Raw genomic sequence first — 24,804 nt, 5'->3', positions numbered from 1 at the left:
GTGATATACTGTGTGATAGTGTGGCTGTATGGTGATATACCGTGTGATTGTGGGTGTTATGCCGTGTGATAGTGTGGCTGTATGGTGATACACTGTGTGATTGTATGGCTGTATGGTGATATACCGTGTGATCGTATGGCTGTATGGTGATACACTGTGTGATTGTATGGCTGTATGGTGATATACCGTGTGATAGTATGGCTGTATGGTGATATACCGTGTGATTGTATGGCTGTATGGTGATATACCGTGATTGTATGGCTGTATGGTGATATACCGTGATTGTATGGCTGTATGGTGATATACTGTGTGATAGTGTGGCTGTATGGTGATATACCGTGATGGTATGGCTGTATGGTGATATACTGTGTGATGGTGTGGCTGTATGGTGATACACTGTGTGATTGTATGGCTGTATGGTGATATACTGTGTGATGGTGTGGCTGTATGGTGATATACCGTGATTGTATGGCTGTATGGTGATATACCGTGTGATTGTATGGCTGTATGGTGATATACCGTGATTGTATGGCTGTATGGTGATATACTGTGTGATGGTGTGGCTGTATGGTGATATACCGTGATGGTATGGCTGTATGGTGATATACTGTGTGATGGTGTGGCTGTATGGTGATACACTGTGTGATTGTATGGCTGTATGGTGATACACTGTGTGATTGTATGGCTGTATGGTGATATACCGTGATTGTATGGCTGTATGGTGATATACCGTGATTGTATGGCTGTATGGTGATATACTGTGTGATAGTGTGGCTGTATGGTGATATACCGTGTGATTGTATGGCTGTATGGTGATATACCGTGATTGTATGGCTGTATGGTGATATACCGTGATTGTATGGCTGTATGGTGATATACTGTGTGATAGTGTGGCTGTATGGTGATATACCATGATGGTATGGCTGTATGGTGATATACTGTGTGATGGTGTGGCTGTATGGTGATACACTGTGTGATTGTATGGCTGTATGGTGATATACCGTGATTGTATGGCTGTATGGTGATATACCGTGATTGTATGGCTGTATGGTGATATACTGTGTGATAGTGTGGCTGTATGGTGATATACCGTGTGATTGTGGGTGTTATGCCGTGTGATAGTGTGGCTGTATGGTGATACACTGTGTGATTGTATGGCTGTATGGTGATATACCGTGTGATCGTATGGCTGTATGGTGATACACTGTGTGATTGTATGGCTGTATGGTGATATACCGTGTGATAGTATGGCTGTATGGTGATATACCGTGTGATTGTATGGCTGTATGGTGATATACCGTGATTGTATGGCTGTATGGTGATATACCGTGATTGTATGGCTGTATGGTGATATACTGTGTGATAGTGTGGCTGTATGGTGATATACCGTGATGGTATGGCTGTATGGTGATATACCGTGATTGTATGGCTGTATGGTGATATACCGTGTGATTGTATGGCTGTATGGTGATATACTGTGTGATGGTATGGCTGTATGGTGATATACCGTGATTGTATGGCTGTATGGTGATATACCGTGTGATTGTATGGCTGTATGGTGATATACCGTGATTGTATGGCTGTATGGTGATATACCGTGATTGTATGGCTGTATGGTGATACACTGTGTGATAGTGTGGCTGTATGGTGATATACTGTGTGATAGTGTGGCTGTATGGTGATATACCGTGTGATTGTATGGCTGTATGGTGATATACCGTGATTGTATGGCTGTATGGTGATATACTGTGTGGTTGTATAGCTGTATGGCTGTATGGTGTTATGCAGTGTGATTGTGGGTGTTATGCCATGTGATAGTGTGGCTGTATGGTGATATACCGTGTGATAATATGGCTGTATGGTGATATACTGTGTGATGGTGTGGCTGTATGGTGATATACCGTGTGATTGTATGGCTGTATGGTGATATACTGTGTGATGGTGTGGCTGCATGGTGATATACCGTGTGATTGTATGGCTGTATGGTGATATACTGTGTGATGGTGTGGCTGCATGGTGATATACCGTGTGATTGTATGGCTGTATGGTGATATACCGTGTGATAGTATGGCTGTATGGTGATATACCGTGATTGTATGGCTGTATGGTGATACACTGTGTGATTGTATGGCTGTATGGTGTTATGCAGTGTGATTGTGGGTGTTATGCCGTGTGATTGTATGGCTGTATGGTGATATACCGTGTGATCGTATGGCTGTATGGTGATATACTGTGTGATGGTGTGGCTGTATGGTGATATACCGTGTGATCGTATGGCTGTATGGTGATATACCGTGTGATCGTATGGCTGTATGGTGATATACCGTGTGATTGTATGGCTGTATGGTGATATACCGTGTGATTGTATGGCTGTATGGTGATATACCGTGTGATTGTATGGCTGTATGGCTGTATGGTGATATGCTGTACAGTTGCATGGCTGTATGGTGGTAGGGCTGTATGGCGATATGGTCTGATACCCTCAGAAAGGCCTAGGTGGGCCGTGCGCGCAGCCACGTTGCCTGTCAGCTCCCTGCGCAGCTTCACCGCGTTGGGAAGCTGCCGAGGCCGCAGGCGCAGGGCAGATCTGCTGCTGGGCCAGGTGGCGGTCCAGAGAGCAAACGCACCTGTGCCCGCTCCCCCGTTTTCTTGCTTTGAATGGCGCTTCTGTGGAGACCGGATGCTTGAGTCACGAAGCCGCGTTGTGACCGCTAGGCAAGAAGCCTCAGGACGCCAAGCCCCGGTGGGCCCGGCCGTGGAGGCCCGGTGTCCGCCCTGTCCCTGGTGCACCGTGTGCCCGGCTCTGAGAGCGCCAAGCAGCCGAGGACCGGCCCGGGCAGGGTGCGGCTCCCACGAGCACCTCTGCGGTCACCAGCTTAGGCCCGAGCTGGACGCCAGCTTTTAGGGTCCGCTTGGAAGCGCAGAGCCACGTGCAAGGCCGCCACACTTGTGTCTTGTGCGGCTCGCACACCCGGAAGTCCTGAGGGCAGACATGCAGGGTGGTTGCAGCTCCCTGAGCCCCGTGGCACCACAGATGGAGCTGCAGGAGAATCCTCTTCACTCTCCCATCCTTCCTGGGCCCACTGTGGGGGGGGGGGGAGACCCGCGTGGAGGTCAGCGTGTCCCCCGCTAGCTGATCCCTCCATGCACAACCCGGGCGTAAACCCCACTGCTCCACGCGCGACCCCTGGTGTAAACCCGATTCCTCCACACGCGGCCCTGGATTATGAACGTGAAAAGCTGCTTGGAGCTCCGATTCTCCTCCCCCTTGTGCCTCAGGCGTGTTTGGACGGCAGCAGTGCCCTTTCATGGTTGTTGGTGTGATGGAGTCCACCCCGCGCCCCCCCCCCCCGCCATTGCCTCTACTCAGCACTACACATCATGCTTGGAGAAGTGGTGGTAGGGATTTTTCCTTATTGGTGTGTGTGCACGTGTGTGCATGTGTGCGCACGTGCATGTGTGTGCGCGCGCACGCCTGCACCGGTACTAGGACTCGAGCTCAGGGTCTGGGTGCCATCCCTTAGCCTTCTCTGCTGCATGCTGGTACTCGGCCACTTGGGCCATACCTGCACTTCTGGCTTTTTGCTTCTTAATTGGAACACTTCTGCCCAGGCTGGCTTTGAACCTCCGCCCTCAGATCTCATCCTCCTGAGTAGCTGGAATTACAGGAGTTACTCACCAGCCCCGGACCTGCTATTAACTTTTGATCCAGAGACCGTGTGGACTCACAGACTCTTATTTTGAAGGGGAGACGGAGCTGGCCCCTTTTTTCCTGCACCTGCATCTCCTGGTCTAATGGGCTTAGGCTGATGGAGCCCAGACCCCAGGAAGGATTAGGAATTCTCATTTGATTTGATTTGTGGTGAGAATACCTGAAACCAGCTGTGTCTGCCCCGCTGACCTTGGCAGCTCTGGCCGTGCGAGGGGGGGGGGGGCGGGGGGGAGGTCGGGCGGGGAGGGGCTGCTGGGGGAGCGGTGGCCTGAGCAGCGTCCCCGGTGTGCCACTCTCCGCCTCACCATCTCTCACCACAGCCTCCAGGCTGGGAGGGTTGAGTTGACTCATCCTGAGTCCTTTGCGGATGGCTGGCAGAGCCTGGGTCCTATCCAGACCATTGGACCCCAGTCCCCGCCTGCCGCCCAGCCGCTTCCTCAGTTGAGTGAGGCTGAGAGGGGGTGTCTTCCCCTGCGTGGACCTGGGGGGAACTTCCAGGCCCTCCTAAGGTACTGAGGAGCAGGCAGTTAAGCGTGGGCAGGGCCGAGACAAGCAGACAACACAGTGCGTCGTGCGAGACATTCAGAGGCGCCCGGGTGCCCTGCCTCCTCTCCCTTCTTCCTCTGGCAAGGCCACCAGTCAGCCCGTCTTGGCGGCTGAGCCCCAGGAAGTCAATGAGAGCGGCCACTGAAGACGGGCGGCGAGGGCCCCGGGGTGGGGCTGCCGACCTGGCCGCGATGGGGCCAGCCACCGTGTACGTGGACCGAGCCTCCGCTCCCCAGGGCCCCTGTGACCTTGACACTGGCTTGGCGTTCAGCCACCCCGGCCCCATCCCTAGGGCGCCTGTGGCCGCCATCTTGGTGGTGCAGGTAGAGCCCCGTGCAGGTCAAGACGGGCAGCGCGGCCGCCCGTGCGTGAGCCGCCGGGAGACGAGAGTGACAGACCCTGTGACGTGCAGGGCGTGGCCGACTGCCCAGGAGGGGACAGGCGCGGGTTCTTCACCTCGGGGCCTCTCCACACGGCCCTGTGGACGTTTGGGGCAGGGCCTTGCCGTGTCGCCCCAGGCCTGAGCAATCCTCTGGCGGAGAGGGCGAAGCGGGGACCCAGGGGCCCCTGGGGTGACTCCTGGGCCTGAGGACCGGCAGCAGGCCGGACGGACATGGACGGCTCCGCGTTGCCCTCCCCCCACACCTGGAGATAATCAGCCCCCGCGTGCCCCCAGACGCCTCTGTGAGCAGCCCCCTCCCACATTTACAAAGACCCCCCCCCCCGAGGGGAGTGGCGTGGGTTCTGGGGCCCGGCGGGCACGTGACCCCTTTGGTGGGAGGTCCCCAGTTGAAGCAAGGCTGGCCCCGGGGGGAGAGGGGCCGAGTTTCTAAGCCACGGAGGGACCGGGTGGTTTTGGAGCCCCCGTTCGGCGTTTACCCACAGGGCCGGTGACCTGTGGGGTGTGCCAGGGCTCCGTGTACGGCTTCCCCACCCCGGGTGAGGGGCCATGGTGTGGCCCTGTGGCGGAGTCTGCGAAGCCGTGGTCAGCCGTGGCCCTCAAGGGAGGCAGGTGACGGTGTATCCAGCGCGGCATCCTCCCCTGTGGAGGGGGCGGGGTGTGGGGTCAGGGGTCGGGAGGTGCCGGTGAGATGGGGGGGCCCGGCCGGTGGGGGCTCTGCCTCGCCCAGGGCCCGGATGACTGCCACCGAGAGCAGAGCAGAACCGAGTGGAAAGCCGCAGCTGTGAGCCGGGACGGGGACGGTCCCCGGTGGTGGGCCGCGGTCACCGTGGGTCCCCGGGCACCTGCGGCAAACCTGCCAGCTGCTGCTCCGTCTCCCCTGCCCCCAGCTGCGCCCCTCTGTCCCCGCCCACAAGGCCCCAGAGCAGTCCTGGGTGTTCGTGTCATCTCCTGTCTTCAAGCGTTTGCTTGGACGCCGTTGCCGGCTTCTGCCTTTTGCCTTGAAGGAGGCCTCTTGTCCATCCATCGTCCTGTTAGGTAGCTCAGACCGGGGACTCATTTGTCAGGACAGAACTCTCTCCAGGGTGCTGGCCTGCACTGCAAGGGACGAAAGCAGTGTCCTCGATGGGTCCCAGCCTGGCACTCAAGCCCCTGCCCAGTGAGGAGCCGGGGACAGCTTATGCTTGTCGCCCAGCCCTTCGTCCATGCTGTTCCCTCTGCCTGTGTCGCCTGGCCCTGTCCTCTGAGGCCAGCCAACCTGTTCTTCCCGAATCCTTCTAGCACCTTCCCTTCCATCTAGCGCCTTAGAGTCGTTGGGATAAAAACCTTCCCCCTAGGGACTGGGTCTCCTCTGGCCCATCCCCCATTTCCTCCAAATTCGGACACAGCAGCTCCACGCGAGGTGTTTGCCCAACAGAGACGTGTGCACCAAAAGGAAGGCGGGAGACGTGCCGACTGGGAAGCACCCAGGCACCCCCCCCCCAAAAGGAAGTGCTGAGCCAGTACCACCAGTGGCTCCTGCCGGTGGTCCTAGCCACGCGGAAGGCTGAGATCTGAGGATCGCGGTTCGAAGCCAGCTGGGGCAGAAAAGTCCATGAGACTCTTACCTCCAATAAACTACTCAGAAAAAGTTGGACGTGGCGCGGTGGCTCAAGTGGTAGAGCAGGGATCTCACTCCGCAGTGGCCATCGAGACACAGCGCCACGCAGCCACCCTAGGAGCGGAGCAAGGAGGGGACGCGTCTGCCGTTCCGTGGCCGACCGGCACAAGCCGAAGGTGCCAGAGCTCGGCCAAGGGGGCCATCTTGCATTTGCAACCTTATTCAGGCCCCGAGAAAGCAGTAGCCATGGCACACAGTCCCCCCGAGATGACCGTCCTGACCCGTGTGCGTTTCCTGCCCGTGCGTTTCTGGGTATGTCTATAATTGGGCGCATGTTTGTGAGGCTCAGATCTGCTGTGTTTGCAAAGCACCCCGACTCTAATTAGCTTAAAGAGGTCTTGCTCACAGGTCAGGAGACGGCAGCCCTGACCTCCAGGAGGGGTGGAGACCTCAGACCAGTGGCCTGAATTGGCAGGTATTCCCTCCCTCCCTCCCTCCCTCCCTCCCTCCCTCCCTCCCTCCCTCCCTCCCTCCCTCCCTCCCTCCCTCCCCCTCTCCCCCTCTCTCTCAGTAGCACATGTACAGGTTCGACGTGGGGAAACAAACCCCTGTCTGTTTCCTAGTAAGAGCAAGAGGAACTCCATGTATGTTCAAGATGAGGGCTGTGTCCTCCCATCCCTCAGTGTGGGGGGGGCGGTCATGGGACAAGATGCGACAAGGGGTCGTGAGACCCCACAGCCTGACCGAGAGAGCATCCATCAGGCCCTTCCTCGCCGCTTCTGCTGGGGGAGGAGAGAGGGGAAGAGAAGGGTGGGAGTCATCGGTCAGTGGGTGAGGGGCCCAGCCATGCCTCCCACACCCCATGAAGCCGTGGGTGCCCCCGTGGGGCTCCAAGGCGGTGCATCTCCCTCCACGGCGCCGAGTGGGGTAATTCCGAGTGGTTTGGGGAGTCAGACCAAGGCTCGGAATAGGACGTGTCGAGAGGGTGATCGGATCCGTGGTCTCCAAACTCAGAAGAGACATCCTGGCGAGGCCAAGCTGTCTGCGTGCCGGGTCATCTGCATGTCGGTGGTCCTTTGCATATGGGAGTTCATCGCGAGTAGGATGTCATCTGCATGTCGGTCATCTGCATGTAGGAGGTCGAGTGCTTGCAGGAGCTCATCTGCACAGAGGGTCCCTGGGGTGCAGGGAGCTACCCACCCACCCACATGTGGGCCGTGACCACAGTGGAGGGCGGACAAACTCCCAGGAGGCCGTAGGAGCCGAGGCCAAGCCTAGGGAACACGAGCAAGGTGGAAGGGGAGGACAGGAACCGTCTGCAGACAGTTAGGAGCCAGGCTGGGCGGGAAGGTCTGGGAGGTTCTCATCTCCGGTTAACCACCAAAGAGCCGGAAGTGGAGCTGTGGCTCAAGTGGTAGAGCACTCGCCGTGAGCAGAAAAGCTCAGGGACGGCACCCAGGCCCCGAGTTCAAGTGCCAGGAGCGACACATAGCAAAGGAAGGGGTGGCAGGGCATTGGAGGGCCACCTAAGGGCTCCCAGCGTCAGAAGGGAAGTGGGGGTTCTGGGTGGGGGAGCCATGAGTTGACGGCTGGAGGGAGGGCCCGCCAGCTGACAGCTAGTTATCGAGACTAGGCCAGTACCTCGTGCCACGGCCCGATGGGTGCCTGGAGGGGCGGTGGTGGGGTGGGAGCTACTTCCTGGGGAGCAAGGGTAGAAATTCCAGCTGCGCATGCTCACGGCTGGGCGGGGGGAGGGCAAGGACACTCCAGGGCTTGAGGCCTCTTGGGCCTTGCCCCCATGAAGAAAGGTGTCACAGCCATGAGCCATCCAAGCTGGCGTCCCCTTCCCAGGGGACCCCGCAAACCTCCCATGGTACCCGCTGGCCTCAGCCTGGGCGAGAGCCGTGACGTGGCTGGCTGTGTCCTGTCCCACGGGACCTGTGCAGCACCCCAATCGAATGCCCCCTGCGGGCCTCGAGCAGCCCCCTCGGGAGCCCCAGTGTGGAACTGTGGGAGGGCGGAGGGATGAGAGCGCCACCCAACCGTGGGCTCTCCGGGGCGAGCAAGAGGACGGTCACGGCAGCCCCCAGGGGCCGAAGGAGCCAGGCGCAGGTTGCCCGCACGCTCCCGAGCGACGGCCGGAGGGAGGACGGCGCTGGCCCTGCACGCGCTCCGGGGCGGGTCCGGGTGGGGTCCTCACGGGGGGGGTGGGGTGCCCGGTGTGATAGTTCACGGAATTGCACACCTCTGGGGTGTGTGTGCACATCACACACACGTGCCATGGTGTCATTAGGAGCCAGAAGCAGAGCAGCTATTGTTGGGCTCTCCGTTGGACTCGGCCACCCCAAGCTGGGGTCCCCGGTGCACCCCCTGCCCTCCCAGCATGCTGTGGGGTAGTGAGAGTCGGCCCTCCCAGCATGCCGTGGGGGTGGTGAGAGTCGGCCCTCCCAGCATGCCGTGGGGGTGGGGAGAGTCGGCTCTCCCAGCATGCCGTGGGGTGGGGAGGGTCAGCCCTCCCAGCGTGCCGTGGGGGTGGGGAGGGTCGGCCCTCCCAGCATGCCGTGGGGTGGGGAGGGCCGGCCCTCCCAGCATGCCGTGAGGGTGGGGAGGGTCGGCCCTCCCAGCATGCCGTGGGGGTGGTGAGAGTCGGCCCTCCCAGCATGCCGTGGGGTGGGGAGGGTCGGCCCTCCCAGCGTGCCGTGGGGGTGGGGAGAGTCGGCTCTCCCAGCATGCCGTGGGGTGGGGAGGGTCGGCCCTCCCAGCGTGCCGTGGGGTGGGGAGGGTCGGCCCAGGGTCTCTGCCTTGCTCCCTCACCCCGGGCTCCCTGGGCCCACTTGATGTCCAGTGTGCTGCCCTTTCCAGAAGCTGCCACTCAGGCACTGTCCCTCGCCGTCTCAGCGTTCATTGGCTGCCCCCCTTTCCCACAGGGCCTTTGTCAGCCTCGTGCGGGGTGGGCCGGACAGCTGTCGTGGGAGGCGGGTGGGATTGTTTCGGGGAGTTCGTCTCTGTCCGGGTCTCCCCGAGTGTCCCGGGGTGCCAGCAGCTATGGCCGGGGCTTACCTTCCCAAGGCTGCCGTAAGGCTGGGACCTCTCGCGGCCCCTGCGACCTTGGGTTTTCCTCCCCCTCGGCATCTGTCCTCTGTGACTGGACTCCATATCTACTTTATTGACCAGCCCATCCAGGACACACACACACACACACACACACACATTTTCTGGTACTGGAGCTTTTTCCACTCAAGACTGGTGCTCTTCACTTGAGCCACAGCTCCACTTCCAGCGTTTTGCTGGTTCATCGGAGATAGGAGTCTCATGGACTTCCCTGCCTGGGCCAGCTTTGAACCGTGGTCCTCAGACCTTCGCCTCCTGAGTAGCTGGGGTGACAGGTGTGAGCCGTGGGGTTCGTCCACAGCGATTCGTGGAGCCAGGGCTGAGGTGTGTGTCCAGGCCGTCCAGGATCGGCTGAGCTCCCGCCTCCCCAGCAAGAGCTGCGAGTGACCTGGCCTGATGGTGCCCGGCCCAGTGCCGCAGTAGTAGGTAGTAGCTGAGGCTGGATTTGAACCCAGGCCCGGGCTGCTGGGATCGGAGTCTGGCCAGGGTGACTGTGGCTGGCCCTCGACTTGCCCCGGCAGGCTGGATGTCGAAAACAACCTCGGGGTGACCCTGCGGTCTGAGTGCGCGCGTCAGGGTGGGGTCGCGGCTGTCACTAGGGGTCCCTGCGGGCCAGGCCCCACCCAGCTCTGTTCAGGAGGCTGGACTCTGAGCAGGAGAGACCCCGAGACTAATGTCCCTTCCCTTGCAGTGGAGCACGACAAGGAGTTCTTCCACCCGCGCTACCACCACCGGGAGTTCCGCTTCGATCTGTCCAAGATCCCAGAGGGGGAAGCCGTGACGGCCGCCGAGTTCCGGATCTACAAGGACTACGTCCGGGAGCGCTTCGACAACGAGACCTTCCGGATCAGCGTGTACCAGGTGCTGCAGGAGCACCTGGGCAGGTGGGTGCAGGCCGGGGCCCGGCGAGATGGGCAGGGACCATCGTGGCGGCTCTCCCCGGGGATAGCAGGTGTATGAGCTGTCATGCGGTGTGCCCTGGGATCTGGGCAGGACTCGGGGAGGCAGGAAGCCCCAGGCCCCGTGGCCCCGGGCGGGAGCGTGGGGATACGTGGGCCTGGCCCTGTGTTCAGGAGCACGGAGAGAGCAGGAGAGTCAGCGTCCATGGTGCCCCTTCCCCTCCCCTGCCCCCCAAACCCAACAGAGCCTCACATGATTTCTGACAGCCAGCCAAAGTGGCGTGTGTCATTAAATGTCAGGAGGAAAAACCCCAAACCCAAAGCAAGCAGCAGGGAGCTCAGCGCTGTCCAGGAAGCACGAGCAAGGCCAGGCACCCGAACCGGTGAGCCCGTGTTCCCGGAGGTGCTTGATGCCAGGGACTGGGCGAGGTAACTCGGTCAGGAACGAGTCTGAGGAGCGGTCAGTGCGGTCATGCTTCCGTGGGGCTGGGCTTTTGCACTGGTAGGGTCTTGGCTTTTGTTGGCTGGTCCTGGGGCTTGAACCCAGGGCCCGGACTCTGTCTCTGTCTGAGCTTCTTTTGCTCAAGGCTCGTGCTCTACCACTTGAGCCGCAGTCCCGCTTCTGGCCTTCTCTGAGTAGTTTAGTGGAGATGAGAGTCTCACGGACTCAGCCTCCTGAGTCACCGGGATCGCAGGCGTGAGGCCCTGCGCGCCGTGGTCACGGCACTTTTACCGTCCCCGGTGGCGTGCCGTGGCCGTTATTAGGAGCTGGTCATTCTTGTCCTACGGGACGGAGACTCATGACAGCAGACAGGGACGGGGGGCCCTGCTGTGTTTGGGGGGATCATCTTGACTCCCGTAGAAGTGGAGGCCAACTCCTCCTGTGAACCCCATCATCTGCCAGCCCCGGGCAGCGGGTGCCCCGTTGGTTTTTGTATGTATGGAATCTGGGGCTTAAATTCAGGGCCCCGTGTGTGTGTGTGTGTGTGTGTGTGTGTTTGCGCACACACGTGCCACACACGTGAACTTAGTGCCTGGGTGCTGTTACTGTGCACCAGGCTAGCGCTCTACCGCTTAAGCCACAGCTCCACTTCCGGCTTTTGCTGGTTAACGGAAGATAAAGAGTCTCATGGGGACGTTTCTGCCCAGGCTGACTTCGGGCGTCCATCCTCAGTCTCGGCCTCCTGAGTCGCTGGGCTTCCAGGCGTGAGCCGCCGATGCCCAGCCTGCACCCCGCTTCTTACCCGGCAGGTGCATGTGTCTGCCTGTCCCTCCCGCGGGGGCACCCGCCCTCTCCTCCTGCCCCCTCCCCAGATGCCAGCCTCCCCTGACTTTCCTCTCCGGTGCTTTTCAGACTCCGCAGCGCCCCGTGGCGGCATGGGTTGTGTGGTCAGGTGGGTGGGGGCGTCTCACCCAGTGCCCACGCGCACGGGGCAGCCTCTGTCGTGCTTGTGTGACACGCCCGGCGTGCCCACGGTTCTGGCCCCGGTGCCGTGGGCCGGGGCCTCGTACGCCGCTGGCTTCGGTGGGGACTGCGGTGCTGTTCCTGCACCCCTAGCCTGCCCTCCCCCCAAGTGTGGCCGCGTGCCCTCTTCCCGCGGAGGGCCTCCTGCTGTCTGGGGCTCGCTGGCAGCCCGGCGCCTGCCCTGCGGCTGTCTGCGGTGCACCCACCCTGGTGTCCGCACCGGGGAGCTGTGGTCTTGCGGTCACCCACTGCCCGCCCGTCCGGGCCGGGACAGCTGGCTCTCTGGAAGGCTCTGCCGAAGCTCCGGGCGGGCCGGGGTGCCGGGGCTCCGCTGCCTGTGGGCGGCCCCCGCGCCTCTCCACCGAGTCCTCTTGATCTCTCAGAATCCAGATTAAATTCCGATAACGCGCTGAGCTGGACGCCTTCCACGGCCCCGGGCGCTACTTCAAGCCCGGCCCGGGACAGCTGGGAAGGCGTGCCGGAGCCGCCCGCCCGCCCGGGGAGGGCTGAGGGCCAGCGGGGGGCTCCCCAGCCCGGGGAGCCTTGCTGAGGTGGAGGGGAGACCGGGGGGGGGGGGGGGGCGGGGGGGGAGGGACGGACGTCACAGTCCTCGTCTCCTGTTTTGAACCCTGGGTGGGAAGCTGGGCCGGCCGGGGCCTGGCTTCCTGAAGCTGCCTTCCTGCTGTCCCGTGGGCAAACCGCAGGCCCCGGGGCGGGGGGAGCGCGGACCTGGGGCCGGGGTGGCCCCCGCCGGCTCACACAGCTGGGATTGGACACGCCATCCTCGTCCCTGCCGCGCTTGCGCTGGGGGCCCCGGAGGCCCGGCCTCCGCCCTCGTCACGGCCGGCGGCGCGATGATGTCGGCAGCTGGGTGAGGAATGTCCCCTGGTCCGTCACAGGGACGCTGGTTGCCAGGAAGGTGACCTCAGTGTGCCTTCCGTGCCAAGACCTGGTCAGCTGCAGCCTGAGTCACCCGGAGGCCGAGGGGGCCGGTCCCTCCCGGCCTCCCCCTCCGCCCGGCTGTGCTCCCGTGCCCGGGTCGCCCTGGGTGGGGTGGGGCTGCAGCCCCCCCCCCCCCGGCCCGGCAGCCTCCCCTGCAGTGAGAAGGCCTCCAGGGGCCCCTGCGCATACCTGCTGTAGCCCACATTCTCACCGCCCCCCCCCAGATCTCAGCTGGAGCTGCCGGGCCTGCGCCCCACTCCACTCCCAGGGGCTGCTGGTCTCACCTGCTCCCAGGAAGGGGCTTGGCTGGGAGGGTTTGCACTTGCCTGCAGGCCCAGGGTTATGCATGGGCCTTGGGGTCGCTCCCCCCGCCCCCCCCATCCTCCCTGGGCCTTGGAGCCGGGGATGCGGAGATGGAGGAGGCCCAGTGCACCGTGGTCTTCTTCTTTCTGAACGCCCTGAAAGCTGAGACGGTGGCTCTGACACAAGCGATGCCCCCCATGCCCCTGGGGTGGACCCCTGTGGGAACGGAACCCTCCCACCCCTTGAGGAGCGGGGACAGTGGCCCGAGACAGACCCCAGCAGCCAGCAGCAGGCTGTCCATCTCCAGGTCCCACCAAGAAGGTTGTGCTCTCCCCCCCTTCCTCCTGGCCCAGGAAGCGGGCAGGGTCGGCCTCCCCCGGCCCCGGTGTCTGGGTTGGGAGCTGCCCCCAACCTGCCGACAGCTCAGGGGCTTGGCATGGCAGCTCGGCGTGCGGTGCGGAGGAACCTGGGCCTCTGCGTTTTCAGGGCTCACATCCAGCCGTGGACGCCCGCTCCTCCCCGGCCGGCCTCCTTTGTACAGCCTCCCTTTTCCTTTGCGTGGCCTCCCTCCCTCCTGTGCACGGCCTCCCCCGGCCTGGCCTCAGTGGGGGAGCAGAAGAGCCCCCCGCTGGGCTCTCTGCTTCAGCTGTGCGTTAAAATCAGCTCAGCAGATTGGTTAAGCCCATCGGTCCTCCAGGTCCTAGGGCGGGCGGAAGGGAGCTGGGGCGTTATCGGAAGCCCCCCCGCCCCCCCCTGTGCCCCGTGTGCCAGGCGAGAGCGGTGGCCGGGACCTCTTCCGGTCTCGCGTGCCCCGGCGGTGGGCGGACGGGGATTTCTATGCGCGCAGCCCGTTCGTTCCCGTGGGCCTGTTTCCCTAGAGAGGTCGTACAGCACTGAGCTCAAATGGTGGTCCAGGCCTTGACTGTCAGTCTTGGGGCCACAGGAAGGGGACTGGCCGGGGGTGGTGATGCCTGCAGGCTCTGGCGACTTGTGGGAGCTTGGAGAAGCTTCTCGCTGCTCCTGGAAGCCGACGTGCTGGGTTCCACATCGCCTGGCTTTCCCTCCTTGCCGCCGCCCCTCAGCCCCAGGGCGTGAGCTCTGGTGGGGAGCCGCCTTCTCAGACGTCCCTGCGCCGCACCCCGGAAGCCTCCGGCCACGGGCCAGCGTGCCCTCCGGGGCCGAGGGTGGGCAGCCTGGGGGCCCCCGCCGCCCTCTCCCGGCCCCACTCCACTCCCCGGATCTCAGGCCGCGCCCCGGCCCTCGGGGCCGCTTGGTTCCGCGGGGGCCCTCTCTCCGCTTTGCGAGGATCCGTCCGGAAGCAGCCTGCGTTCAGTCAGTGCCACCCGGCCGGGCTGGACGGCAGGCCGCGCCGTCCAATCCCACCAGCGCTGGAAACCCAGCCTCGCAGGGCCCGGTGCCTGCTGGCTTCCTGTCCTGCGGTCTGAGGCCATCTGGTGGGCCTCGGTGGCTGTTTTGATCTTCGTGTCTTTGATTCCTTGCCATACTTGGTCTGGAGCCTGACATCTCGGGGACGGGATGGGTGGTGGCTGGGATCGCAGCGACAGGCCTGGGCGGGGGGGGGGGGGGGGGGGGGCGGCAGCCATCCATCCGCCCTCGGACTCCTCACACCGTTGTCACCTGGCGTGCAGCTGGGCAGGTGTCCCTGCTCCGTGCCCGGCTCTGCACCCCCCGCCCGGGAGCCCCCTGCCCCCTGCCCTGCTAGAGTGGCTGGGCCAGGTTCACAGAGCGCAACTCCATCGGGTGGGGACAGAAACAGGCTCTGCCGCTGCCTCTTTCTCTACTTCCTGGGCGCCTCGCCCAGTGGGGGCGCTCCTGCCCACCCGTCTTCCGGACAGGACACTGAGGCTCGGCGCCCGGAAGGGAGGGAGGCAGCGCCCCTCTTCTTTCCCCATCGGGTGCTGTTCTTCCCGGGCTTCTTGAGAGCACGTCTTCCTTTCTCCCTGGTGGGAATCGTATGAACTGGGGGGGCGGGGGGGAGGTGGATGGTTAGTGGGCAGATTGCACCTCTTCACAGGGAAACTGAGGCAGAGCAGACAGATGACCGTCTAGCAGCAGTGTGGTGTGGACTTTGCCACCGACAGCACCTTGGTTTCCACGGCCTGAAGTCACGTGGGCTGGGCTGGGCTTGCGGGCCTCGGGGGGGGGGGGGGGAGCCTCGTTGGGCTCTGTGGCAAAGCTGCGTGGTGGCGGCGGTGGCCTGGAGGGCGGCCCAGCCAGCCCCACCGCCGTGAGGACGCCGAGCAGGACGAGACCCCTCGAGTGTGTGGCTCACGGTCAAGTCCGTGTCGCCGGAGACCTGGGAGGTTGTAGGGGCTCAGCAAAGCAGTTGCCTCCCAAGCCTACAAGGAGGCTCCGGCTTGCTGCTTGCTGGGCCCCTGCCCCCTCGGGGCTCCGCAGCGCCCCCCGTGTGCCCACCTGCACCCCCTTGGCACGAGGGCGCGCGGCGCAGGTACCCGGGCGGGGGGGGGGTGTGGTGGCTGGCGTGGTTGCCCCGGGGCCCGGCCCACCTCAGCCCACTTCCCACGTGCGTTCTCCTCCAGGAACTGAAACTGGAGAACGTCTTGTTTGCGATCTTTATTTGGCATCTGAGCTCAATTTCCAAAAAGTGAAAATTGCCCGTAATTATAGTACTTGTGATACTGTGCAAGCTCCCCGGTGATGATTATAATTATATTATTTAGACCTGGTGGGCCGGTGGGCATCCGGGAGCAGGCTGGCTCCCACGGGCGGCGAGGGCGCCCCCCGGCCTGCCCCCCGGCCACGGGCCCGCGTCTGGGGACAGTGGGCTTTGGGAGCGGGGCTGTGTCTGCCTAGCTTGATTTGACACTTTAATTCCAAAAGCCCTTCATCCTCGGACCAGGACCTCCGCTCGCCCGTAGCAGCCTGTTTTTCCCGAACGTATGAACATCTGTGTTTCATATCGCGGCCTGTAATTGCTTTAGCCCTTTTGGCAGGAGACAAAGAGAATTAATATTTTTCAATGTGGTCACAAGCGGTCATCTGTGGCTGGGGAAGAAAGGGCCCGCTCAGACGGTAACTCTGCACGGCGGGCGCACCAGAGGAGACGGTTCAGACGTCCACTTCGGTTAAAAAGACCAGGTATTTCAAACTCGGGTCCAGAGTCCGTTTCTCCCGTGGTCTCGTCACTCCTGCCACCCCAGCAGGGCCGGTTGGTTTTCCTGCACGATGCCCGTGGTTTTCCACCCTGCCACGCCGGGGCTGGGGCACGGACGCAGCGCCGACATCTGGCCTGCATTCCAGCATGAACACCACCAGGCTCCCTCTGGGAGTCGAGGCAGGCATTGCTAATCGGTCCCAGCACTCCTTCCCCGCTGTGCCTGCAGGCAGCCCTTGCTAGTCAAGTGACCCTGCCATCGAGTGAAGTGTGTAAGCCGAGCATCCGGAAGGGACCAGGAGCGAGGGAGGCCGGGGGAGGGGAGGGTGCTGCGCACAGTCCCTACGGGGGACTTCTGAGATAAACTCGCTCCCCGCCGGGGCGGAGGGGGCCGCTGCGTCCAGGCCGGCAGCACGCACCCCTCACTGCCGTGTTGCTTCGCGTCTTCCCGGCACTCAGGTTTAAAGCCAGGCGTGCCGGCGGTGGCAGGTTCCAGTCAGCGAGGAGGACGAGGCTGCAGAATCAGAAGATCGAGACCGGTCCGGCCTACGTCTTGCCGGGTGCCGGTGGCTCACACCTGTGATTCTCGCTACTCGGGAGACTGAGATCTGAGGGGCAGCCTAGGCGGGAAAATCCAAGGGATTCTTAACCTCCAGTGAACCAGCAAAAATCTGGAAGTGGAGGTGTGGTCCAGTTGGTGGAGCACCCGCCTCGAGTGGAAAAAGCTAAGGGAGAGCACGAGCCCCTGAGTCTCACAAGCCCAAGCGAGGCCTCCCGGGGAGGGCTGGTGGGTCCTGGGGCGGGCAGCCCTCCCCTTCCTGCCCTCCCCACCCTGGGGCGTCTGTGGGGAATGGTGATGCCCCAGTTGCAGTTCCTGCCTAGGATCTCATTTAAAGAGAAGGACGTGGACTCGGCGTCCCACGAGCCGGACGCCGCGGTCAGTGCTGGGGGACAGGCTCTCTCGGCACTGGCTGCTGGCGGGGTTCAGTGCAGAACGTGCGGGGCGCTTTGGTAAACGTGCGTCCGCGGTTTCAGCCGGTGGCGGCGGGGAGCTGAGCGGCGTGCGTGGCCTCCGTCCCCCCCGCGGGGCCCGCTCTTCTCACGTCCGCCGTCGTCCCGTCTGTGGATCGAGGGGCTCTGGGCCAGGGGGCGGGGGGGGGGGGAGCCCAGAGCTCTCCACGGATCCGAGCCCCAGTCAGCAGAGCCTGTGAGAATGACCTCCTTCCTGGCCTCTTCCACCTTTCCCCTCCGGATGGCCCGGGGCGGGGGAGGGGGGGACACCGCTCAGATACATCCAAGCCCTTGCTTGACTCGGGGGCCATGTCTGAGGGGCCCGTGACACAGGCCCGCCCCACGCCTGGCCCTGCCCCCCAGCCTGGCCGGCACCTGGGGAGGGGAGCCCTTTCCCCTCCCCGGCTGACTTGGGGAGGCCGCCTCCAGCGTGAGTTCCAGACACCCCTCCGCCCTCCGGCCCCGTCCCCAGCAGCCCCGGCTTCTCCACGTTGCCCTTGCTCATCGCAGTCACCAGCCGGGTCAGTGTCCAACACGGACACGTTTGTGTGTCTCCACAAACGTCCGAGCTTACTGGATAGCACTTCCTCTGTGCGGGAAGGGCCCGGCCACCGTTGGGGAACGCAGGTCCTTTGAGTCCGTTCCGGTTTCGATGGTGAAGGTCCGCTCTTAGGGACGCGCTCCATTGCACACCGTGATAGGATATGTACAGACGGCTGAGCAAGGATTACGGGGTTCAGAGGCCTCGAAGGCCGGGGGGGGAAGAAGGCCGAGGCAGACATAGAGTCACGGCGGCAGCTTGAGTAAAACGCTAGCCCACAGCACCCAGCCTGGGTCTGGCGAGAGAGAGAAACGCAGGCTTGCTTTCTGAGCTCGTGGCTGAGTCTCCCGTGGACGTGCAGGTCCTGACTTGGCTACCTTCCACAATGGAGCCTCTCGGGGCGAGGGACAGCCCGACGGGACTCCGGGGGGCCCGGCCCCGTGCCCGCGTGCCCAACTCCCACCTGCGGCCCGTGTCCAGCTCATTTCCTCTCTGCGTCATGCGGCTGCCCTTTTCCCACGCGGAGGCCTGGGATCTGCACACAGCCTGTGGTTGTCTTTGTCTTGTCGTGTGGATGAAGGGCGGGAGGAGGACGTGGCGCGCGCTTGTTTGTGTGGGTGGGTTTGTTCCTGGACGGCTGAGGGAAAGGCTGTGTCCACCTTGTGCTGTTTTGGCGTGGGGGCGGGAGGAAGTGGAGCAACCAGGGAAAGTCTAGAAAATCCGCCTCCACGGGGGCCCTGCCCACCGCGCGGGGCTTCCCAGAGCTCTGCCAGGAGACCCACGGGGGGGGGGAGGAAGGGGGGACATGTCACCAGCTTCCCCCTGGGTCTCAGGAAACCAGGTTCCAACCCCAGCCCAAGGCCCCCGTGCCCAGGCTGCAGCCAGGCGTGGAAGTGCCGTGGTGGGCTGCTGAGTCCTGGTCCTGGTGTGGGGTCTGAGCACTAGGTTCTGTGTAAAGTGGGTGCTGAGTCCTGGGTGCTTAGCTCTGGATTCCGGATGATGGTCGTGGGGGCTAGTGCTGGGAACTGGACGTCGGGGGCTAGGCACGGGGTGCGGAGTGCTGGGACGTGGGTAGCAGGTGGTGCGTGCTAGACCCCGGGTGCTGGGTGTTGAGTCGGTACCGTGGGAGGCAAAGGGAGGCTGGATCTGGCTGACGGGTGGGTTCAAATGTGGGGAGTGGCGAAGGCCGAACCTGCGAGGTGTGGCCACGGCGGCCGCCCCGGGGGACTGGGGCTCCCCGGTACCCGTGAGGACGTGGCACCAGGCCCCCGGGTGTTCCCCGAGTTCCGGGGTCAGCAGCATCAGCGCTTGGCCTGCGGAGCACAGGAAAAGGTGACGTCTTATCCTGACTTCACAGGGGACCTGGGTGCGGGGGGGAGGGCATTGAGCTTTTCTGCCCGTTGTGGCTCCTGGCGGGGGGCAGGGGAGCCCCAAGATTCACCACGCCATGCCGGCCACGCCTCACCACGGCCGAGCTCCCCGCGGAGGGCCCCGGCCCGGCCCACACGTCTGCCGGTCCACATCGGTGGCCGCATCCCGCGTGGGGTGATTCCCTTCCCCCTTGGCACGCGACCCCTGACCCCCGGCCACGTTGCAGCGGGGCTTCTCGGGGCGTTTGACGCGCCCGTGCGCGGCGCCGGTACGGGACCCGAGATGCTTTGCCACGGAGCCGCCGTGGAGGCTGAACCCCGGGCCCTTCTTCTTGCGGGAGGAGGAGCGGAGTCCCAGCGCTTAATGGCCGCTGGCTCGCGCCCCGGCCCTCCTTGGGAGCGGGATGGGGTGACGCAGGCCCTCGAGAGGGCTCCCCTCCGGGGGTCCCCGTGCCATCCCCGCATGGGCCAGGTCCCGGGGCGGGAGGGGAGCTGTGGGTGGGCCCCGTGCTCCCCCTGCGGTCATGCCTTGTGTGTTTTTCCACCTTTCTCCCGGGTGACTCCACATTTGCGTCTGCCCTTTAGGAAGCGCGTGTGACAACAGCCCCGGACTTTCCTGACCTCATCCCCCCGCGTGGTGGCGGCCCGCGGACCTGCCTGCCCCCCTCGCCGGCCACCCCTCCCTCTCGGGACCACGGTCAGAGGCCCTGACCGGCACCCCTCCCCCCCGCCCCTCCCTCATCGCTCAAGAGGCTTCCTGCATTCTAGTCCCTGTGCCAGGAACACTGGTCCCTGCACACCCGCACCGGCGGCAGCCCGCCCTTGACTTTGGGGTGCTCCTTCCTGCACAGGGCTCCTCCCCTTCCCTAGCCAGGGGACCCCCTCTCTGCGGAGGCCTAAGAAGGAAGGCCTGTGGGTGAGGATGCCACGGCTTTCTTCGGCTGCTGTCACTGGCGACCCCAGATACAAAGCAGTTCTCCTGCGGCGATTCAGAGACGAGGAGTCAGCCTGGCCCTCTCCGGCATTGGGGGAAAGGGGGGTGGGGGTCGGCCCTCTGACCTCTGCCCCTCACCCCAGCCCCCTTTCACCGCCCCCCCCCTGCACATCCCGCTTTGGCGTTGGGCCTGTGGCCATGGGGCAGGGCCCGGGACGGGACCCCGGGAGCGGCATCTCGCCCGGTTTCCCTCCCTTTCTGTGGTGGTGGAGTTGCCCTGGGTCACCCTGGGGCCCCCCGCCCCTCTCCTGTGACGCGGGGGCCGGCTTGGACCCGTGTCTTGGTGGAGGTGGGCCGTGGTGCCCTCCCCCCGCCCCCCCCACCCCGGGACGCCTCCAGGAGGACCCCGAGCCCCAGCTTGCGCTCTTCCCCACCGTGGGGGCCCGGAGTGGGCTGCCGGGGGCCGGGGCGAGGGCCCCCCCTACCTCCCAGTCTGAGCTGCGCGCGCCCGCCCCGTCCTCCCGCAGCGGAAGGCTGGCCTGCCACGCGGCCTGCTCCCGGGGGGCCCCGAAGGTGGCCGCCGCCCACCCACCGCCCTCCATCCCGAGTCGGGTGCTCAGGCGACGAGCCAGCGAGGCCCAGCTTGGTTCTGGGGGACCGGGTTCAGCCCGCCCCCGTGGGAGGAGGTCGCGTCGCAGTCTCTAAATAGCCTCTAAGTAGCCAGAGGGCCCGAAAAGGGACTTTTTCCACCTCCCACGCTGGAGATGTTAAAATATCCACTTTCCACGCGGGGAGAACTTTCCGAGGAGGGTGGGCCGAGACGTGGGAGACCGAGGCTGCGGCGGGGGCCCCCGCGCCCCCACACGGCTGGGCGATCTGGAGACCTGGGGGCCCGCCGTGAGGTCACGCCTCGCCCAGCGGGGCTTTGCGGGGAGCCTGGGTTCGGGGAGGGGAGGAGCCGAGTTGCCGTCGGAAGCCGCAGGCCGGGCTCCGTGAGCTGCGCCTGCAAACCTAGCAGGTGGATCCCGGACAGCCGGGCCAAAGGTTACCGGCAGAGCCCTATTTCAGAGACCGGGTCGGGCGTAGTGGTTGAGAGGCAGAGGGAAGAGGATGACGGTCCCCAGCCGGCCTAGGCGAACGCGAGGCCCTGCCTGAAAAACAGCCGAGGATAACGCGAGCAGATGGCTCACGTGGTCTGGGAGGTGCGAGGCCTTGGGTTCGAATCCCAGCGGTCCCCAAAACAAGAAAAGCCAGAAAGCCGGACGGACGCGGCACGAGGTGGCGGGCAGTCAGAGGGCGTCTCTGCGGGGCGGGGCGGGCGCAGCCCTGTTTCACGTTCACGTTTTCACGCGGGATCTCACTAAGTGGCCCCGTCTGGCGGCCCGCCTCAGCCCCCCGCACCCCCCGGGCAGCCGGGGTTACGGGCGCGCGTGCCCGGGCTCGGCTCCCTACGGGAATTTCTCTAATGCCACGTCGCACACACCGGTTCACCCGGCCTCTGCCCGCCCCCCCCGCCCCCTCTCAGGGGACGCCCCCACCCCCCCCCGCCCCCGGCCCCGCAGAGCGACCCCCAGGGCCTCCCGCCTTGCACGGGCCGCCACGTTCTCGCCGGTGCCCCTCGGCAAAGGGCTCGCTCTCCGCCGAGTGTCGCCGGGTGACCCGTGCCACCCACACGGCCTGGTGGAACCAACGATGACCCCAGGGCTCAGGAATTCAGGCAGGGCGTCGCCGGCTGCGTGTTCTCGCCCAGGCGGCGTGGGCTGCGGTCGCCGAGGGAGCTGGCCCCTCACCTGGAAGCCGGCCTGGCTTTCCTCTCCCTTCCTCCACCCTCCTCCTCCCCCTCACTTCCCCTCCCCGCCCCCCCCCCAGGATGCCTCTGTCTTCAGTCACGTCTGCCCTGCTTTGTGGAGGACAAACCTAGACGCCACGGTGGGGGGGGGCTCTCCGGTCTCCGCCCCATCCCCCTACACCGCGGGTCGCCTGGTCGGTCCAGACCTCAAAGACGGGGTCCGACTCCCCCAGCAGCTGGGAGCGTGGTCATGCGGCTCAGCTCGTACAGCCACGAGCCCCCTTACGCACCCGGGGGGGGGGGGGGAAGGTGGGCAGCCGGGGCCGCCGGGTGATTCTGAGGCACCGCACTGTGGGGGGCGGTGTGTGCAAAGGCCCTGCCCTGCCCTTCCGCGTCTCCCGCCCCATCCCCGGTCTCGAGGGCAAACCAGGGCGGGGCGCTCTGTCACCCCAGCTGCTCCAGAGGCTGAGCTCCGAGCGTCGTGGTTTGACGCCGGCCTGGGCAGGGAAGTCTGTGGGGTTCTGATCCCTAATCACCAAAACGCTGGGCGTGGAGAAGTGCGTGGCTCGAGTGGTACAGCACCAGCCTTGAGTGAAAAAGCTAAGGGACCCCACCCCGGCTCTGAGTTCAAGTCCCAGTACTGCCTCCCCCCCCCCCCCAGTGGAAAAACAGCAACTGGAGGGCGCCGGCGAATGGTGTGAGTTTGTTTATGCCTGGGTTTGCCTGGTGACTACAGCGCAGCGCACGGCCCCGTGAGGGCCTCGGACACTCGCGGGCCCGGTGGGCTCTGCAGGAAGAGGGGCGGGCGCGAGGCGGGCGCCCCGTGCAGCACGGTGCCCTCCGCCGGCCTCCAGCCCCCGGCGTAGCCGAGAGCTCCGCCACAGTCTCCGTGGTCAGAGGCTCGGAGCCCGCGACAGCCACACCCGAGTAAGGAGCTCAGTGAGGGAGGGGAGGAAAGGGCCCCCCTCTCCCCCTCTGCGTAAAGTCGGTCCCAGACGAGCTCCTGACTTGTGGCGGCCCGGTGGGGGCGTGGCGTGGATGAGCCGCGCGTGGCGGGGGGGGGGGCTCAGCCGCTCCTCCTCGCTGCTCACCGGGCTGAGGGCTGAGAACTGGGGTTCAGCGCCAGCTCAGACAGAAAAGTGAGAGCCCATCTCCAGTGAGCCAGAAGAATTCCGGCCCGCAGAGGTCGCCCCAGGGGCACCGTGCCGGGTGTGAGCAGGCAAGCAAGCGAGGCCCCGAGTTCAAGTCCCAGGACCCGAATATACATACAGAATAAAGGGGAAAGGAGAGAGGGAGGGAGGGAGGGAGGGAGAAAGAGAAGCAAAGAGACCGAGCCCCTGGCAGGACGCCTTCCAGCCCCGCAGCGTCCTGCCTCAATGACCTTGGGTGCCCCCTTCTGCCCCTCGAGGGGCTTCCGGCAGCTTCCAGGCCGAGACCCCCTGCCGAGGAGCCCCAAGGGCTGCTGGGGCCCCACGGCCCGGTGACGGCCTCTGTCGCCCGCCTGTGTCCTCTTCCCTGTCCCCGCCGTGGGGGCTGCCAGGGCCCCGTGCTTCCCCCCGCCCCCCCCCACAGGCCTCCCCTTCCGGCACGGGGGCGATGGCCGGCTAACCGGGGGGCGACGGCCGGCTCACCCGCGTCTCTGCTCTCCCCAGGGAGTCGGACCTCTTCCTGCTGGACAGCCGCACCCTGTGGGCCTCGGAGGAGGGCTGGCTGGTGTTCGACATCACCGCCACCAGCAACCACTGGGTGGTGAACCCGCGACACAACCTGGGCCTGCAGCTCTCGGTGGAGACTCTGCACGGTGAGTCCGTGGCCACCGCCACCGCCGCTCCCGGGACAGCGGGTGTCCCCAGACCTGGGGAGAGTCCGTGTGCGCACGCTCGTCTCTGTCCCCGCCGGGGCTTAATGCCCGGCCCCTGTCCCTTGCGCAGGGGCCATCGTCGGGCCGGGCGATGCCTCGCGGCTCCAGTGCCCCCCCGCCTGGCCCGGCTCAGCCAGGCAGGCGTGACCGTCCCCAACGGACCGGACAGTGCCCTCGGGCCCCGCCAGGACCCCTTGCAGCATCGTCGGCCCTGGCGGGGGGTGTGGAGAGTGAATTCGAAATGTCGAAAAACAAAATGGCACCGGAGGCCCCACGGAGGCGGGTCCGGGGTCCGGGAGGAGTCCCTGGGGGACGGCCAGGCTGCCGTCGCCGCCCAGGCATCTGTGGCCACCCTTGGGGGACACGGAGGGGCTCCCCGGTGTCTGCTCACCAGCAGCAGCCGCTCACCGCCTGGGCTCCGCTTCCTCCCGGCCGTGGGCCTGGGAGCGGCGGGATGGCTGCTCTGGGGTGCCCGGCCCTGCCTGCCCCGACAGACGAGGAGGCCTGCGTGCTCACTTCCTCCCCATCTGGCCTGGGGTGGGGGGGGTGGGGGGGGCGGGCCGGGTCCCAGGTGCCTTCCCAGGACCCCCCAGGGGCCGTGTGGAGCCCCGTCCACGCCCACCAGCTGCAGCCCTCCTGTCGCCTCTGCTGCAGCTGTGGGGGGCCTGCCTGGGGACCCCCCCAGCCCCAGGCCCCCCCACGGGGGAGGAAGCCCGGGGCACCTGTGGCCCCCGGAGGTAGCCAGGCAGCGGGGGAGAGCGGACGGTGCAGGGGTGAGGGCTGCGGTCCTGCCCCTCCCCCCCCCCCCCCCCCCCGCAGCTGGTTGCTGGGGATTGGGAGTGAATGGAGCCCTGGCCAGGCCTGGGCGGAAGCAGAGGGCCCCCCCGGGCAGAGCCGCTGTGCTCTGAGGGGCCTTGCTGTAGGCTCTGGACGCTGCCTGAGGGGATGGGAGCCTGCTGACCCCCCCCCCCCCCCCACCCCGCAGCGTCTTTGCTCCTAAGGAAAGCATGCCTTGGTCCCTGGACAGACAGCCTGTAGGTGAGGAGGGTTTGTGGTCTGTCATCGTCTGTGGGAGGAGGAGGAGGACAGGCTTCCTGCCCCACCCCTCCCTGCCTCCTGAAGTTGGCCTGGCACACCTGTGTGTGATGTGTGTGCCCTCTCCTGGGGCACACGAGAGCACACGT

The 24,804-nt window shown here is 64.6% G+C and overlaps 1 protein-coding gene across 1 annotated transcript in view; it reads left to right on the top strand.

The window, feature by feature from the left end:
- Bmp7 (bone morphogenetic protein 7) overlaps nucleotides 1-24,804 on the top strand; it is a 59,920-nt gene that overhangs the window by 12,756 nt on the left and 22,360 nt on the right. Inside the window, exons 2-3 of the mRNA XM_048349418.1 lie at nucleotides 10,061-10,253; nucleotides 23,412-23,560. Coding sequence (XP_048205375.1) covers nucleotides 10,061-10,253; nucleotides 23,412-23,560 — 342 coding nt within the window. The remainder of the gene's footprint in view (nucleotides 1-10,060; nucleotides 10,254-23,411; nucleotides 23,561-24,804) is intronic.

This window comes from Perognathus longimembris, chromosome 6 (assembly GCF_023159225.1).
Source record: "Perognathus longimembris pacificus isolate PPM17 chromosome 6, ASM2315922v1, whole genome shotgun sequence".
Lineage (NCBI taxonomy): Eukaryota > Metazoa > Chordata > Mammalia > Rodentia > Heteromyidae > Perognathus > Perognathus longimembris.
This window is presented reverse-complemented; position numbering and strand designations above follow the sequence as displayed.